The sequence below is a fragment of the Danaus plexippus genome, chromosome 7 (genome assembly GCF_018135715.1).
Source record: "Danaus plexippus chromosome 7, MEX_DaPlex, whole genome shotgun sequence".
NCBI lineage: Eukaryota > Metazoa > Arthropoda > Insecta > Lepidoptera > Nymphalidae > Danaus > Danaus plexippus.
Genome location: NC_083541.1, coordinates 1990825 through 2009076, shown reverse-complemented (window position 1 = coordinate 2009076; position 18252 = coordinate 1990825). Strand labels below are relative to the sequence as shown.

The window sequence follows — 18252 nt, the reverse complement described above, 5'->3', positions numbered from 1 at the left end:
CGTTTTTATTTACTAATATTCGTTTGCTATACTTATCATCCTGTTTTGCACACACTTTTTAATGTTATATTTTATGCTTGGTCTTTTCATACCTACTGGTTTACAAGGGATTGAATTCTATAAAAACATGGTACATCTTAGCTCATATGTGATTTGCATCATGCTAGAGGTGTATTAAAAATCTATTACGCTAACCTAATAATTTTTTTATTGTGTATCAATTACAAACATGAATTTCTTCACTGAGCAATAATTTAATATTTTCAACCTGTACACGTAATTAACTAATTTCCCTGACTGTAAATATTTTCTAGCACAGAATATTTTATTTTTGTATTCAACCTACTTAAATACTTTACTTTATTATGTATTTTATATTTTACTATGTTTAAATTAAAACTTGATGGTACAAGTGTAAATTCTTTAAAGCATTGTGTTGTCAAATTCTTTTAATATAATAAAATATTTACAACAGATTTGTATGTTATAATTAATACAATTAAATTGTTTTAAAAATACCTAAATTAGTACAATTTAAATTTAGTACAACCAAAAGTATCTACATAAAATATAATTCTATGACTTCCTTTACAATCTTCTGTACATATGTATGTATAGTACTGGAACAAAATCATTTGTCTAATATGAATTAACTTTTACAGCTGCCAATAAACTCTGAGCCCCACTACAGTACTCCGGTGAGACACAGACGGAATCTATCTATTGGTACAACAAATCTCACACAGACGAACACAACCACCCAATTGACCACCATGAATAGAACCATGGATGAAAGGACCACAGCCAGTCTACTGGCTGACGATTTGGCGGTAATTTATTAATTTTACGTACTTCTATATATAGTTATTAACTTTGCTGATAAACAAGTAGATAAGATATCTGAAAAAAAGTATTGACTTTGGAATTCTTTGAATTTCTATAACTTAGCTATTTTCCTATTATTAATAAATAACAGTAACAATTGCAAGGATTACAGTTCTATGGTTTAAAACTAATAAAACCCCCAAAATTAGTTTATTTCTATCGATGTCAAAGATCATGTTTATTTGCTTCAAATATAGTAATTTAACATCAATTGTCAGATCAGTACATTATATGTACAATAAAGTTTAAAAATATCAATCATATTTTTTAATAATTTCCATCTTATCATAACATCAGTTTATTGTAAGTAATAATATATTTTGGAACACATTTTCTTTAATTTCTAGGCTGCTGTTGAAAACTTAGTGGTGTTGCCAACCACACCAAACACCTCCACTGATGGGGATACCACACATGATTATGCTGAAATATACACACCAAGCAGAGGTGTGTAGCTTTACTATAAGGAGAGCATAGATTAAAAAAATATATTGAATAATTGTATAGCAATTACAGTATTCATTATAAATTATAAAGTGATATTTGCTTAATTAAATTTAATTTCCACAATAATAAATAAAGAACATTTTGTATTTATACAACAATAAATAAAATGACATGTTTGTTATATTTAATATAAGCCAAAAATATCACATTAATATATGTATATTAAAAAAATTTTCTCCAACAATATGCTTATAATTGTTGGTGTCTTAAAAATGCATGGATTTATCTTAAGACTGTCATTCATTTACAACCCTTATAATGAGTATAATAGTTAATGATATTGTCCAAGCCATTTTTGACATTATATATATTATTATAGGACATTAATTTTATGTTTCAGAACGTACTCCGGCATGGCAGGGCGTGAATGTGGTAGTTCAAGGCAATAGCCGTGGAGGGTCGTCTACTGGTGACAGTTCATCTTCAGAGCAACCTCGCCCGCCGACTCCGCCCCTACACAGATTTCCTAGCTGGGAAGCCAAGATATATCAGGTACATATAAAACTTATATATCAGGTGCATTTAAATACTTGACTATAAATATTATTGAGATCTAAGATTTTCGCGAGTATTCATTTATAAATATTATTTCTGTTCTGACAGTTTTCACATATACACTACTTTATGTATAATTTTTCTTCTCTGGTTTACTTCAATTTTCATAAATATATTTACACTATTAAAACACATAAGGATATTTGTCACAATAATGTATAGAAAATATGATATAATAATTATTCTATAACTAATTTAGTTGCAACTATGGCTATACAAGTTTCATTGCATACAAATGTGTTAACCATCATTTTACTTATTATTCACCCTTAGTGAGGTGTGTCAAACAGTATCTATATATTAGTATTATATATAAACCCTCTTTATACGTTTTCAGGTTGCTGATGATGGCCTCCAACAGTCTGTGGAAGAGGAACTCAGCCCCCCTCCCTGTACTCGAGCTGTGCATGAATCCACCAGCTATCAGGATATATCAGTTCCAGTTTATGCTACTGTCAAAGGGGTGAGCTTCAAATTTGCTGTTTCTATATCAATAAGTATATATATATATATATATATATATAAGTATGTATATATTTACATGCACATTTGTAGGGTTAAGTAGAATTATTTGTGCATACGATTTAAATGATACTTAATAAGATAGAAATCCCTATATTAAATGTGTATGTGAAAAACAGATATTATTAAAGTATATTTTGTTTTTAATTTCCAGCGCGCTAGTCAGATCCGTTCAATGCCGTTCACGGGAGATTCCTCCGATGATTCCAGTGACGGTGAAGAGTCTATGGGAGTCACAGTACACAACACGCCACATCACAATCCCGTTTATGGTACACTTGATATTCATGTACATCATCTGCAGTTCTATTAATATAGCATCTGAAGTTCGAGGTCCAAATCTAAAAAAAGACTTCTTTAATTTAGCTAGGTTTTATTGGGATATACTCGTTTATAAATAAATTATTATTCCAGGCCAGCCGTCTACTATTAACAATATCAATCTGACGAGTGTTCTGCCAGCGTCTATACAACAGACATCCGCTTTAAACAATGGCCAATGTAGTTCTTCGGACACGAGTCTAAGCGCTAGCAGTCCATCCAAAAGCGTCAAAACCAGCTCCAGTTTGAGTCCAGCCAAAAGATCTAGCAGCGGCTCACCCAGCAAGCAGAGCAAAACTAGAGGTAAGTTAATGTTAAGCTTTTAAGTTAAGTTTGTATGTTCTTTACTTGTGTATAATGTGTGATGAATTTTACTATTTACTTAACTAATTACGATCATAACGCAAACATGTTATGATTGTTATTATTGACATTAATACATTTTTTATCTTAATTTTATACTCTTATTGAGTTTCGATAAAAAAGCGCCTATCGATCTGTCAACGTCCATACCACGTTGAATACACCGGTTCTCGTCCGAGCATCATGTTAAACAACGTCGGGCGCGGTCAGTACTTGGATGGGTGACCGCCTGGGAACGCCGCGCGACTTCTCCCTCCCGGTGACGTTGTCAAAGCCATGAAGCCTAACAGCTACAGTTAAAAAAAAAACCTATCGCCCGTTCTCCGTCCCGCCCCGCAGGAGAAAACTCAGTTACGTGATTTTTTTTAAATCCCTATTCCACAGACACGTCATTCGAATCCGGTATGTCGGATGACTACGCGATCCCGCCTGATGCGGTGTCCTGCGAGGGGGCGAGCGGAGTCCCAGCGGGGAGCGGGGCAGCCCGGGACTCGCCACGGAGACATGACGCCCTGGAAAAGAGCGGACACCTCGCCAAGCTGGGGGGAAAGCTGAAGACTTGGAGAAAGAGATGGTAATGACACTCACGAGTGACCGGGACTCGCAACTGAACTCGGCCATATCATAAAGAGAAATACTTTATTAAGCTCTTATACTGATCACGTACAAGTGTTCACCTATGGTTGTATCTTATCCACCTCGTATATTAATTAAACCTGGCATTCGTTTATGTGAAACCGTTTTTGTCAGGCAGTGCCATATCAATAAAATAATTCTAGTGAAGATACAATACAGTGCATAATGAATATGCGAGTTTACCTAGATAGGTTATAATATATTTATATATATATAATGAGATTATCGGCTAAAGAAGATTTATCTGATTTATTATCATTATCAATTATTATCAATTATACTTTCTATCTCCCTAAGCTGATTCCACGGGTTAGTTAGGTTAAAAATTTAAAATATATTTAAATTTTCTTGACTAATATTAAATGGATGCCCAGTAGTGAATAGTACAAACTTAATTAAATCCTAAAATAAACTTATCAGTTACAAGGCTGTATTAAACGATACAGTAAACGATTTTTAGACGTTGAATAAAAACACTCTTCAACTATTTTAATGTACTCGCATCTCAATGTATGAATATCTAGTGCGTGCCAAAGGACACCCTATCTGATTTTTTTCCATCTCGTCCGCCCGCGGTCACTGTATCTGCAAAGTAACGGAAACGTCGAGAGTATTTAGATTTTAAAATAGTAAAAAACGCGTCGTGTTCCGAAAATATTAGTTTTATCTAAATGAATACTCCCATAAGTGCTGGATACATTATACCCTTTCTGCCTGATTAATAAAAATCTATCGCGTGGATAACTATCCTTACAAGCCTTTAATTTCACTTAATTTTTTTTGAAACATATTCTATAATGTTTGAGTAATATAATATTTCGATAACACACCACATTTCGATGTATATTTATATGGCTTTAACAATATAGTCTGCCGTATATTTCCCTAACACATCATTAACATCTACATGTGTGAAATAAAAACATGACAGGTTCGTCCTTAAGAACGGTACATTGTCCTACTGGAAGTCGGCCTCCGACGTGACTCGGAAGCCGCAGGGTCAGATCGGACTCGGCGAGGCCTGTAAGATATCAAGGAACGACGGTGGCGCAACCTTCGAGATATTCACCGGAAGTCGAACCTACTACCTCACGGCGGACAGCATCGCTACTATGGAGGATTGGATAAGGGTTCTACAGGTTAAAAAATTACATCTATAGGTCTATCATTGCTTGTAATTGGTTACAAAGAATACAATATAGTTAACACCATATGAGCACGCTATCAACAGAAATAATCTACAAAACATGTATTGTAACGAGATTGCTGATGAAAAACGTTAAGGAAAGAACTCATACGAGATAATTTACCCTTAATAATTAATAAATTAAATCTAAAAAGGATTTTTATGGATACTCAACTGAACTTTAAATTAAGAAATAAAAAATGTAAAAGAACTATTTTTATATAAAAAATATAAAATACGATTGTATTTTTACAAAATTAAATTTTCTGTTACAACAGAATGTCCAAAGACGCAATGCGACCAAGTTATTATTGAGCAAAGAAGACAATAAGCCGACCATACAAGGCTGGCTGACTAAAGTTAAGAACGGACACGCCAAGAAGAGTTGGTGCGTCCTGTTGGGGAAAATGTTCCTGTACTTTAAGTCACCAGGCGATCAGGTTAGCTATCAAATAGCTCATTACATTTGTCGAATTTATATGGAAAACAAATGAGAAATTAATGCCATATACTATATTAGGTTTCCAAAGAGTTCTAAAATTGAAAATTCCAAAAAGTTTTCTTTAGGAATATTTCTAACTGGCCCGTTCTAAATATGTTCAGTGTTACCCTCTAACCATAAAAGATTTGACTGTTACAACCATTGAGATTTATTAGCTATGTATTTTAAATAATATTTTTGATGTTAATATTTTTACTATATATATTTCCAGAATCCCACTGGCCAGATCAACATGCGGGACGCTCGTGTCGAGGACGTGGAACACGTGTCGGACTCCGACTCTGAAGAGAAGAATGATGACGGAAGGAATCTCACCGTGGCTATATACCCGCAGCATCAGCTGACTGGGGTTGGTACACACATACACGCACACGCACATAGGCACATGTATGAACCGTATAGAAACTTAAATTTAAAAATGGAATACATTTTAAAAGCGGATTAAGCTTGTTTGGGTCGTTGGTTTTCAAACAACTATAGTTTATAGAACTACTCAACATGTTAGCGTTACTATTGTCACACTAACTTACTAATATATGAACATTTTGCTTAGTTTATACATAAATAATATACTTTACCCATACGCCAGTTTCACGATTTAAAGTCAAGTTTTTGTATGTTTTCGTCACGTGGTCAGCGATTCATAAAAAAATCTTGTATAAGTATTTATCATTGACATTTACACACACATATATATTAATATATTATAATATCTATCAACATTTTTAACATATAGCAATGCAATAGTTTTATACTATGTTCAAAACATTCCAGGGCCCCACTTACCTGTTGTTTGAAAGCAAGTCAGACAAGGATTCGTGGTTATACCATCTGACGGTGGTGAGCGGCGGCGGCCTCAGTCAGGGGACGCACTTTGAACAGCTTATACAGAAACTGATGGAGACTGATGGAGATCCCAGTGTGTAGTTCTGTTTTGATAATTATATATTTAATGATATATTCAATATGACGTTTTTCGTAAACATACTAAAGGTTAAGGCAGGAAAAAATAGCGGGTTCTTTTTCTAAAAAAAATACTTATAAATGCAATTATACCAGTCAAAGTAATGTGCAAAACCTAGTCGAGGAAGAAGTTGACTGCAAAGACTATATCTATATAACAGTTATTTAGATGAAAATTTTAATAAATTTACCTCTAGGATAAATAATTACTTGCCTTCTATGGTTATGTTTGGACTTTGTGCTGCAATGATTCAAGTTTTATTAACTATTTTTCAAGATTGCGTTCTGTGGAGGCATCCGACGCTTTTATATTCCAAAGAAAACATTACATCGCCACTGACTTCACTAAATTCTGAGGCACTACAGGCTGAAGCATTAAAACTATTTAAAGTGAGTATTTTTTATAATTTAATTAATCCAATTTTAGTAACTTTCACTACTTGAAATTTTATTGAAATTTAAATATTGAAAATTTTAAAGCAGTTTTAACTCAAAACCTTTTTTTATATAAACTACCAACTGTTAAGTAAGAAATGCTTGCAAAAAAAATATAACAATATTATATACGTAGTTTTAATATCGTATATATATATTCGGAATTTTCTTACATTCGCCTAGAATATTCTAGATATCAGTCGCCATATTTAAAAAAAAAACAGCAAGCTATTTAATTTTCATAGAACCATCTAAAATGAGATATCTCTTATCGCCAACTTCAATAAGTAGTATAATGTATGTATTGTGTGACTTCAGTGCGTCCAATTATTCATGTCTGTGGCGGTGGAGCACGCGGGTATAGACTACCACGTGGTGCTGGCTCAGAACGCGTTGCAGCAATGCCTGGAGGTCGGCGAGCTCCAGGACGAGCTGGTCTCAGCGCTGTGCAAACAGAGCACTCGCACGCACACTAAGCACGGCGTGCAGGTAACCAGACGCCGCGTGAGTATCGGCCTTCGCTTCGCTTTGTATAACGGCTAGCAGTTTATAAAAAAACAAAAGAAACAAAAATGCACAGATGACATTTAAAAAAACTGTCATTTCTGCATATATCATTCGATTTTGAACAAATGATATTCATTGAATGTCTTGTAATTATCGTTTCTGTGAATTATTAAATTGTTTTTACTTCCTAAGGTGATTGACAGTATGATATCTACTATTGGGTAATCAATATGAGCTTCGTATCCGTAAGCTTCAATGCGATACGCTTTATGCTTTTCTCATATGTCCTATCACTTATCACTTATCTGTACACGGTTGTAGTTAAGCACCTAACGTAGACATAAGCTGTGCTCTAATTAGTCTGAATACAGTTGAAGCTTTTGGTGTTAGCATTTAAAAAAATATGTCACATTTAAGAGCACACATTTTAAATTTCGAACAAGCTTGGAATATTATTATTTTTTTGCCTTAATAAATATACACTAACAAGCCATAACTAAAGTGTACAGCTTTGTGTGTCGCTGTAAAGAGGCTTCATGTCACGTGGTTGATCAATTTGGAATTGTGTGTGTTAACATTTCTATTGGCTTCTTATTTCAAATTATGTGAATATATAAAAACAAAGGATGACCTTCACGGGATTTTATTCCAACTTGATCTTCAAGTTCTGGCAACATTGATGGCGAACAAATTAAAAACTGTGCAAAAGAAAATATTCTAAAATTGGAATCTTATTATGTATAAATAAATGTTGCCATGACGCAAAAATGCGGTTGTTTCCGTCGCAGTTTCAAATGGAATGTTGGTGTAAATTTTCCCTATTTTTTTATTTTTGAATTTTATATCCAGGAATGTTTTGCTCCCCATAGTTTTAGGGAATGAGTATATATCATTCATGACCTGTCATAGCTAGCTCCTCCGCACTATGATCTCCTTTGTATTAAAAGGTTGATGTTGCAAGTATTTTTACATATTATTTATATATTGGTGTTTAGTTTAATTTAAGGTAAGTGAAGACCTAGCAAGATATAGTTGAAAATGTATAACTGCCTAATGGTAGTATATATTACGGTTGTAGTATCCGATATGTTTCGTTTATATATTGATTATATATCTATGTATATAATGTATTTTATTTTAAAATAAACACGGTCATCATGTCTTGTTTCCACATTTAATCAATGAAAGTTTACCTCATCTTGCTTTGCTATAATTAGTATAAATTATTCATATGTATTATTAATATTTTTCTAATGGTGATATTTTTAAGCCAAAAAAAAATAATATTATATTTTTTCCTTTCTCTTATCGTGAGTGATTCTAAAAAATATGAAACCTGTACTTTATGTATTAACCCAGCAATCTTACCACGTGTTTGAAAACCAAATACGAAGCGTTTCGAGTGTTTCATTTTCAAAATCTTAGCACAACAGTATGAAAATAGGCTTATGAATCAAAAGCCAAGTAACCAATCCAATCTTTGGCACTTAATATCATTAAATTAATTAAATAAAAATTAGGTAATTTATATGTACTTATACTATATATTATGTATATTTACCATTATGCAGTTACGCATTATTTTACCGCCACATTGTACAATACACACATATAGTGGGCCAAGGTTTACACACATAGAAAATAGATCGGACATTTTGTAATAGTTTTATGTAAAATTCATAAAACATGAAACTTATACGCAAAAACATAAACTATATAAATATTATACTAATTATTTTAGGATATGTAAATAAATATTTAAAAATAGGTTTTATTTTTCTGGAAATTGTGTATAAAATTTATTTCCGTTTTAATTCATAAGAGTTTAAATCTTCTGACATAACATTTATATATTTTAACGACTCGCTAAGGTTACATAAAAAGGTCGTATTTATTTTACACTCTATTTCAAACTTATGTTAAATGAAAATTTTTAATACATTTTTATTTATTATAATTTTTTGTCGAATATTTCAAAGGGAGGATAAAAAAGAAGACTTATTTGAAATTAGTTTAGAAAGAAAAGGGTAGTGCTGTTTTATCATGTGTATTCCCCATATTCATTTCTAATATTAAATAATGATATTAATGTAAACCCACATTATAATTTATATGGATCGATATGAAAGTACTATATAACTTCATTACCTTAAACTTCATGCTCAAATAACACAAACACACGCGGATTTCCATACCGATGAATCAGCATATACAATCATAAAATCCCCACGAACGTGTCCCACCACCAACATTTCATTTGTACAGCAACTGCTGCTATGCGCCACGCAGTCGTTGTTCACTTGCGACACGGGCGCCTCAGTCGGCAGCGACAACAAAAGCGACCTGCCGCAGAACTCGGCGGGGTCGCCCAGTTCGATACAGGTAACGACAGGTCGGATCGGCGACAATAACGTCGAGTGTCTGTGACGTGCGGCACCAATCACGAACGTCTGTGACCTACGTCACTAAAATCCAGTGTCAAGTGTCAATTACAACGATATTACTGTCGAGTGTCTACGACATTTGAAACAGCAACTTAATACATGTGTGCATCACAGACGCTCTGCCACACATCACAAGGTCATCCATTGTCATATTAGGTAGTGCATCTATCGTAAGTAATGTTCACATCGAATACGCCAAATCCCTTTATCATGTTGTATGGACCTGAATGTATCGTAACAGCCCATCCAGAAGCCAATGAAATGTTCCCATAAACATCAATTCCATATTATCATATGAGAAAAGCAGACAATATATTCGAGGAACTATTTCTAACTGTAGTTCATTTCTACATTATAGAAACAGTTGTATGCTATATCTATAATATAGAGAGTTGTGGATTTTGCAGGCACCATTACTATCAGTGGATTGTAAGAGCAACCCGCCCACGTATAGCTTCGTCCAGGGTTGGCAGCTGTTAGCCCTGGCTGTCAGTTTGTTTGTTCCCAGAAATAACAGGCTATTGTGGTATCTGAAGCTACACCTGAGTAGACATTCAGATTCTAAGTGAGTATACGATGTTTTGAAATGTTTATATTTATTATACATGAACAAAGTCAGGTGAGATATATAAATGTTTTATATTAACATGCGTGTTCCAAACAATGTATAGGAACATATATATATACGTTTTTATTTTTTAAGTAACAATTTAATCTCTATGTATAACAAAATTTTGTTATTTGTTAAAATTAGAAGAAATATCTTCATGTAAACTGAAGAAACTTGTACTATATTGAAGTTAAATGTGTAAACATTAATTTCAGAACGGAGTGCGGTAAATACGCGGCGTATTGTTCACGTGCGTTGGAGAGGACTTTGAGAAACGGAGGACGAACAGACAAACCGTCGAGGATGGAGGTGCTGTCCATATTACTGAAGAATCCCTATCATCACTGTCTGCCTCACGCTATACCTGTTCATATGCTGAATAATACCTACCAGGTAGGGGATATACATATTTTCTTACATTATAATCTTTATCACATATGTATGTGTATATAGGTATATGTAAATATATTTAAGATATTGTAGGCGGTAGAGCCTAGCTGTGGTCAAATAATTACAGCTCAAACATGGGTTGGCTCGACCGGGGAAGTATCTCATAGAAGATCGGCGTGAAATAGTCATTAATGACTGCGTTTCGTCCGATGAGTGAGAGAGCCGGTTGCCCTTTCCTTGTCCCCACCTTTTCCTGTCATTTCCTTATTTCCACCATTCCCTTTTCCTAAATAACTAAGGTTAGCAACGCATCCGTAACATTTATGTTGCGGATGTCCATGGGCGACAATCACTGCTGCCCATCAAGTAGGCCGTCTGCTCGTTTACCAACTTAAAAAAAAATGATGTAATTAAATATTTATAGGTATCTTCCCATCTATAAAATATAACATACATATAACTACATATTTCTATATATGTATATGCCATCTGAATAATAAATAAGTATCGTTTCCATGCAACTGGGTTTTTCGTCTCATTAACATAATCACACACAACTTATCTGCATACCCTTAATAAGCCACATATTTCCATACTGCCTCCTTATATAAAATCTCTATGCAGGATATTTTGTTAGAAAATGTAATGAAGTCTTTTATTCTAAAATATATGATATATATGTTCTAGGTTATAAGTTTCGACGGTTCCACTACGGTAGAGGAGTTTCTATCGACCCTCAGTACCGAGCTCGGCTGCCGCGAGTCCTCCGCCTCGGGGTTCGCGTTATTCAGCGACGATCCCATAGAGAAAGATCTGGAGCATTACATACAACCCGATAAAAAGGTAAGTGACACTATAGACATCTAGCGACAGGAATTGTACAACTCTAACATGTATTTACTATTATGAAGTAAATTATTAGCTATTATTTTATAATAAATCAATTGATTCTGTATAATATCCATGCTATTAAAGAATTTTATGAATATTGTTTTGATACTGTCCTACTGATAATTTTTTTATTAAATATTGTTTCAGTTGTGTGACGTTATATCTAAATGGGAGACGGCTCTGAGGGAAAAGGGCTCGGGAAAGTTCGAGAACTCACGAGTTATTAGACTGACGTACCGCAACAGATTGTACTTTAAGAGTTCAGTACGAACTGAAACGGACAAAGAGAGACTGCTTCTATGCTATCAAGTGAACCAACAAGGTGAGTAAGGATATGTGTTGTGTATAAATCATGAAAAACGTTAACTAGGAGTAGATCTTGTTATAAGTAAGTGGTCCCACTTGTATAATGAATGAAAGAAGGGAGTTTCAAGATGTTTTTTACTATTTTTGTATTTAAAGACTACAAGCCCGCGCACATAGAGAGTGGTCAGGAGTTCAGAGATCCGCGTTCAGCGTTCATTAGAATATACCGAGTCTATAACAACAACGCACACAGAGGGCGGTCTGACCGCGGCGGTCAAAGCGGAATGTCGCTTTCCAAGAGTTCTTTTCCCGCCAAGACAGGGTGAGGGAACGCCGGAACGCCGCGATGTCTGAGTTTACAAACGCGGAAAAGTTGATTGAATTAGTTAGGGAAAGGAGTTTATTATACGATTTAGGTAGTACAGACTATAAAAACCGCGACAAAAACGCTGAATCTTATAATTATATTAATATAATAATAGGCTGCTGAGCTCTACAAGAACAATAATTCTTCATCGGATGACGAACTTTCTAGGGACATGTTGCATGTGCAAAGACCCAAACGAAACTAGAACGCGAGAATTGGCACGCAGCTTGTGTGCGTTGGAACTCTTGGATGGTCCACGGTCACTAGAACGCAGAACTCTGACCGCTCTCTGTGTGCGCGGGCTCTAATTCTTTAGTCAATTTCATCATTTTAATTTCGCCGATATTACATTCTAAAATATGGTTCGTTAATATTAATTGTATGTGGTGTGTTCTCAGTGGTAGCGGGTAGGTTCCCGGTGTCTCGCGAGCTGGCAGCTGAACTGGGAGCGTTGATGGCCCAGCTGGACGCTGGTGATCATCATCATCAGCATCACCAGCCGCTGGCACAGAGGTTCTACCCTTACCGGTACAGGGCTGGACTTAACAACGAGGAACTCAGGTATTAATATATTGTTATTATTGTAGAAATAAATAGTACTAATTATGATTTAGACGGGCGGCGGGTGCAATGAAACCAACATTAAAATGACTTAATTTAATTCTTAAAATACATTACAAATAATTGCTTCGATTATATTGAACAAGAAGTCACATATTCTAAAAAGAACCTAAAAACTCGTTCACACGGACCTGCCGAGTCGGATCAGTGTAGATTGAACAATTTTACTTAGAAGTTATAGAGCGACCTGCTATTACACCGTCGCGTAACGTACTAATAAATATGTTGATAGAAGATAAGAGAATTCGGTCCCTGGAAGGTGGTTTCTTTTGAAATAAAAAATACGTTATATTCTATATTTATTCATAAATAAACTTAATTACCGCTTTATTAATTTTATTAAATTATTTTTATTATAAAAATGTGCACTAACATATGTTTCATTATGTGTAATTATTCTTAATTTGAACTGAAACAAAGTGTCATTAGAGAGAAGGAGGAAATAACTTCCTACATGAAGCAATGTTTGATAATAAACTCAATAATCAATTAAATAGGATTTGTTTTCTGTCTGTTTTTTTTAGTGCACTTAAAAATTAAATGCAATCACTACTACGTGCAATAAGCTTGAACACATTTTGTACTATTAATTATTAAGATTTTTTCTAAAATATTTAAAAAAAAAAATTATTCACAGAGAGCTAGAAGAAAAACTCCGCTTGAAATGGGTCGCTTTAAAAGGTCGAAGTACAGCTGACTGTGTTCGTATCTATCTGAATTGTACCAGAAAATGGCCGTTCTTCGGAGCCACGCTGTTCCAAGCAAGGGTGAGTTTAGCTGATGCTATAAAATGTATGAATGTCCTTGAGTCACCTTTGTGTTTATACAAGTAGCTGCGTGATTATATGATATGAAATATGTATATTTGTTAGTGTAATTATTACTCCATAACTTACTCCTGAGATTTTCTTACCGACATCTATAATATATGGAAAAGGAAAATTACTGATCGAAATACATTAAGAAAAGGTCTTGTCATTGTCATGCCTTTAATATGTTATCAGTTTATGCGTAAATCGCGAGTTTTTACTTTACTGTTTGTGTATAAGTGGAGAGTTAGTAAGTTTTAGATTAATCTATTTTCTTGAATCGAATTATTTCACAATCGCTATACAATATGTAACAACAGTAATAATAATTTCCCCTTCAGATAAAGCAGCCCGAGCTCTCTCTATCGTGGCTCGTGGTGTCAGAGGAAGGAGTGTCTGTATTGGAGCTGTCCTCTATGGCGGTGTTGGGGAGATATCCGCTGGCTTCCATTGGACTGTTCGGGGGATTGCAGGTACATACACACACGCATACTCAACACACACACATACACAAGCCACACAGAAATTTATGTATGTATGCATATGCACTAAAATACAAGATAAGCACACATACATAAATGAAACATCTGTTTAACAGTGAATGTAGTTACTACGAAATACTCGTTATATAGGAAGGGAGGTGGGGGTAGTCTTAAACCTCACTATATATCACCAAGGGGGAGGGAGGGTGAAAAAAGCTAAATAAAACATCACGTGATTAATGGACGGCCCTTTATGTTTCCAGGACGACCTAATGATGTTGATAGACGGGGAAGACGCCAACACTCCAGTACATAAGATGGTGATCAGTCTCAATAAGCCCAAGGTTTGTGCTTTATATTTATTTGTTTATAATAATAAGCGATGTAATAATACTTCATACTTTTCACTTTAGTTTAAGTTATTTAAATTTGTCACAAAGCATTCGGAGAACTCGCCTCAAAATTTGTCTCAGAAATGTCACAGTTAACATTAATTTCATAATAACCTTTTATATTAAATTCATCGCATTAGAGAAGTTCTTATAGAAAAGAAATCAAAAAGAGATTTATAATATATTTTTTAATGTAATTTGTTCTAATAATTTCCAGATGGCGGAGCTAACGCATCTCATAGCTGATTACAAGAACGTCCGAACAACAATGCCAGGGACGCCGCAAATGAATTCTCTCACGCGCAACAACAGCCATCGCTCCATACGAAAGCCGGCGACGTTACCGCACCCTACACCCTCGCACCCCCAGCACCCTCATAACACCCTCAATTCACACGCAACCACTATGACGCTATCAGACAGGAATGCCACCCTAACTCTGAGCTCAGTGGACCGCGTCTCACACGGACAACCAGATATATTGAAATCAACTCCCGACCATAGAGATAAGAAGAGACATGTGGATGTTGCGTGATCTAGGATGTAAGTAATGCGGTCCTCATAAGGCGTCCTACAAACGGGCGTTTTTAGTTGCGTTTTTTTTAAACAACATTTTTGCATTCACACATAAATTACTTTCATACAAACATATATAAGAGGCGAACATCTTTAAAATTTACAATTCCATTGTACTACAAGATTTAAAAAAAAATATGTTAAGACAAACTGTAAGGGTTTATGATATAAAAACGCTTCTATACAAAAACAGCTATCTTTGAGATGCGCCTTTGAAATGACCGCATTACTTGTTAACATAGTTAAATACCTCATATTTTGTAGTGTTATTGAGTCATTTTAATGAGTCTCATAATATAATATTTTAGTACGAGGTCGCTATAACGCTTGACGTGCTTAGAGTGTGCGAATTACTCACTAAACGCAGTCTAGACGAAAGTTGATGTAGTTACACTTTAATTACGTGATATATTACAGTGTAAATGTAATTCATATCATATATCAACTGAAATTAACATTAATATATATGTATATATTTTAATGTTTCCAACTAATAAGCACATTGATTATTATTATTATTATTTTTTACAATTGATATTTATATTTTTTTCGATATAATCTGTTATTCAAATCATTTCGAGTGACCTGTAGTATATCACCTAATTATCTCCTTATACATATGTGCAGGGTATATTAAATGCTATGTAGAAACGACTAGCGATAGATTACGATAGATGAAGTAGTTATCCAAAGATACTGCATTAGTTATATATAACCGGTACCGAGATTCTTAGTGATTAATGATTAGATAATTATCAATATGTATTCGTAATAAAATAATGATATGATTATGATATGATGATGATATTCGATGTATTGTTATTGAATGATATATTATTATAGTACAATAATATAACGATGTATTTTTTTTTTTATACATATCTATTTTATTATTAATTTATCAAAATTTTTGGTACTCACACTTTATTATATTTTTTTTGGGCCTAAATTCCAATCGATAATATAAAGCATTGTACAATTATTATTATTTTTATCATTTAAAATTATTATATTACGTGTATTTAATAATAGTAATGATAATGTATTTCCAGATCTGACGAAATTAATAGTTTTATTGACTGAATGGAAACCACGAACAGCAACGAAGCTCGTTCAGTACCATTAGCAGCCGAATGTTATATAATAGGTGGTGTTTGTATATCATTAAGTATAACTACTAGCTGTTAGTGTAAATATACGTGGATATGTTAGTTCATAGCGAAACATTCTTCATGAATTTATTCAGTTACCTTGAACGGGATGTCATTTGGACGCTGTAGTCTCGCACCGATTAATACAACGGATGAGGCCCTCTAGATTGTTAATGCCAAATATTCTTATTTACTGTACAAATATAAAAAAAGTACTCTAAATATATTTTCGTTTTGTATATATTAATGCCTTCTTCGTTGTATTTCGTAGTAGACGGGCTGACTGTAAAGTTTTACTGGAACTGGCTAATAATTAGAGGTAGTTTTATATATTGTAGGTACAATTGTCCATAAATGATAAATATTTTGACCAATTTCGCTTCAGACGTGATTTTACGCGATTATGGCCTCTATAGCTACGAGTATTTGTATATTTTCTTTAAATTGCTAGGAGGTTTTTACATTAAGTACGTTACGGTCGAAAATCGCGTGATCATCATTATATAAGCAGGTGATATTTGATTGCACTTTTTGCATAACACAAAACAAAAATTAAACTGTTGATATTACTGTAATAAAAACTATTTTCTATGATTTCCTTTGTACTATGTATTGTAGTGTAAACGAAATTAGGTTGTATAGGATCTATAATAATTTATTACTAAGTATTTATTAAATAGTTTTTTTTTTTCATTTAGTTTGTTGTTAGATTACTAGGAATTGGTTTTTCTATGATGTTTTGGCCTAAAACTGAGCCTAATGTAATTAAGGCCTATTTTTGTATGATTGATTTTGGCTGTTTTTTTTTATGCAACAGTAAACTTGTACTATCGAAACATTATTATTTATTCATAATAATAATCTACTATGAAATAATTGTAACGTATTTTTTTATAAATATCCTTATTCCATTTTCAATCTGTTACTTTCTTCATTATTCAACATTTTATTATATATTCTTTATTATAAAACTGCTTAGTATCTCGCAGGTCTTAAATACCGTTTAAACGAAAATAGTTTTTATCACTAGATATTTATTTCATGTATATTTAACATTTGGGCTTTATATTTTGTTTAAAAAAAAGTTTATATAAGCACTTAATACCAATTACTAAAATGCACTCCGTGCATACCTACCTTTAAGCAAATGGTATATTAAAAAAAGTTTTTATCACAAAGGTCATTTCATCCAGGACCTCGTAAGGAAGAATTATAAAATAAATACCAAAAGAATTAAGAACATAATCTCACTTAATTTTAAGCGATATATTTATAAAATTTCAAATATTTATAAAATTATACTTACAGCCATAACCGCTGTCAATAACTACAAAAAAAGTTTCTGCTAGTGCGCTGAACACTATGGTCACCTTGTTTACTCAAAGCAGTCTAAGGCTATGATAGTTTGAAGAAACTGTTGCTTAGTAAAGTTAGCTTTGACAGTCTACAAGGTCTAGAATATAGTGGAACTACTATTGCGTGTCTAGATTGTTTAAATAAAATTGTCTGAATGATAGACTACCTCTTATGTGGGGCTCCTCAAGTAAGTTAAATTATCAGACGTATGCACCAATCCTTTCACTCACAGAAACGTTTACACAACTTTCTTCCCACGAAAATCAAAGTTTACTTTCCAGTCTTTTCTTTCAATTAAAATTTATGACATGGTAGATTACAGCGGCTCCTTATCCGCTTCCGTGCAACACGACGACAATGAAACACGCTCAACATCACAAAACAGACGTAGGCTGATGTAGGACAGAAGGTCATTGCAAACATCGACATCCCGAGATAGGAAAGAGTTGGAAAAAGGAAAGGGTAATTATAATTA

The 18252-nt window shown here is 33.7% G+C and overlaps 1 protein-coding gene and 1 pseudogene across 11 annotated transcripts in view; both read left to right on the top strand.

The window, feature by feature from the left end:
* Nucleotides 1–17298, top strand: part of LOC116770994 (uncharacterized protein CG43867) — a 165057-nt gene extending 147759 nt beyond the window's left edge. For 8 of the 11 annotated variants that reach the window (XM_061520868.1, XM_032662687.2, XM_061520869.1 and 5 more), the window contains 23 exons: nucleotides 663–830; nucleotides 1233–1332; nucleotides 1733–1884; nucleotides 2285–2410; nucleotides 2624–2741; nucleotides 2884–3093; nucleotides 3538–3727; nucleotides 4721–4928; nucleotides 5254–5415; nucleotides 5689–5826; nucleotides 6252–6396; nucleotides 6718–6830; nucleotides 7194–7364; nucleotides 9648–9764; nucleotides 10234–10391; nucleotides 10652–10829; nucleotides 11514–11669; nucleotides 11865–12039; nucleotides 12789–12951; nucleotides 13649–13778; nucleotides 14162–14293; nucleotides 14566–14646; nucleotides 14912–17298. In XM_061520868.1, the coding sequence (XP_061376852.1) occupies nucleotides 663–830; nucleotides 1233–1332; nucleotides 1733–1884; nucleotides 2285–2410; nucleotides 2624–2741; nucleotides 2884–3093; nucleotides 3538–3727; nucleotides 4721–4928; nucleotides 5254–5415; nucleotides 5689–5826; nucleotides 6252–6396; nucleotides 6718–6830; nucleotides 7194–7364; nucleotides 9648–9764; nucleotides 10234–10391; nucleotides 10652–10829; nucleotides 11514–11669; nucleotides 11865–12039; nucleotides 12789–12951; nucleotides 13649–13778; nucleotides 14162–14293; nucleotides 14566–14646; nucleotides 14912–15229 (3609 nt within the window). In that variant the 3' untranslated portion in view covers nucleotides 15230–17298. Of the gene's footprint in view, nucleotides 1–662; nucleotides 831–1232; nucleotides 1333–1732; nucleotides 1885–2284; nucleotides 2411–2623; nucleotides 2742–2883; nucleotides 3094–3537; nucleotides 3728–4720; nucleotides 4929–5253; nucleotides 5416–5688; nucleotides 5827–6251; nucleotides 6397–6717; nucleotides 6831–7193; nucleotides 7380–9647; nucleotides 9765–10233; nucleotides 10392–10651; nucleotides 10830–11513; nucleotides 11670–11864; nucleotides 12040–12788; nucleotides 12952–13648; nucleotides 13779–14161; nucleotides 14294–14565; nucleotides 14647–14911 lie in introns of all 11 variants that reach the window. The other 3 variants (XM_061520867.1, XM_032662690.2, XM_032662689.2) reach the window with 3 other exon arrangements.
* Nucleotides 3290–3407, top strand: LOC116771030 (5S ribosomal RNA; annotated as a pseudogene).
* Nucleotides 17299–18252: the final 954 nt, after the last annotated feature.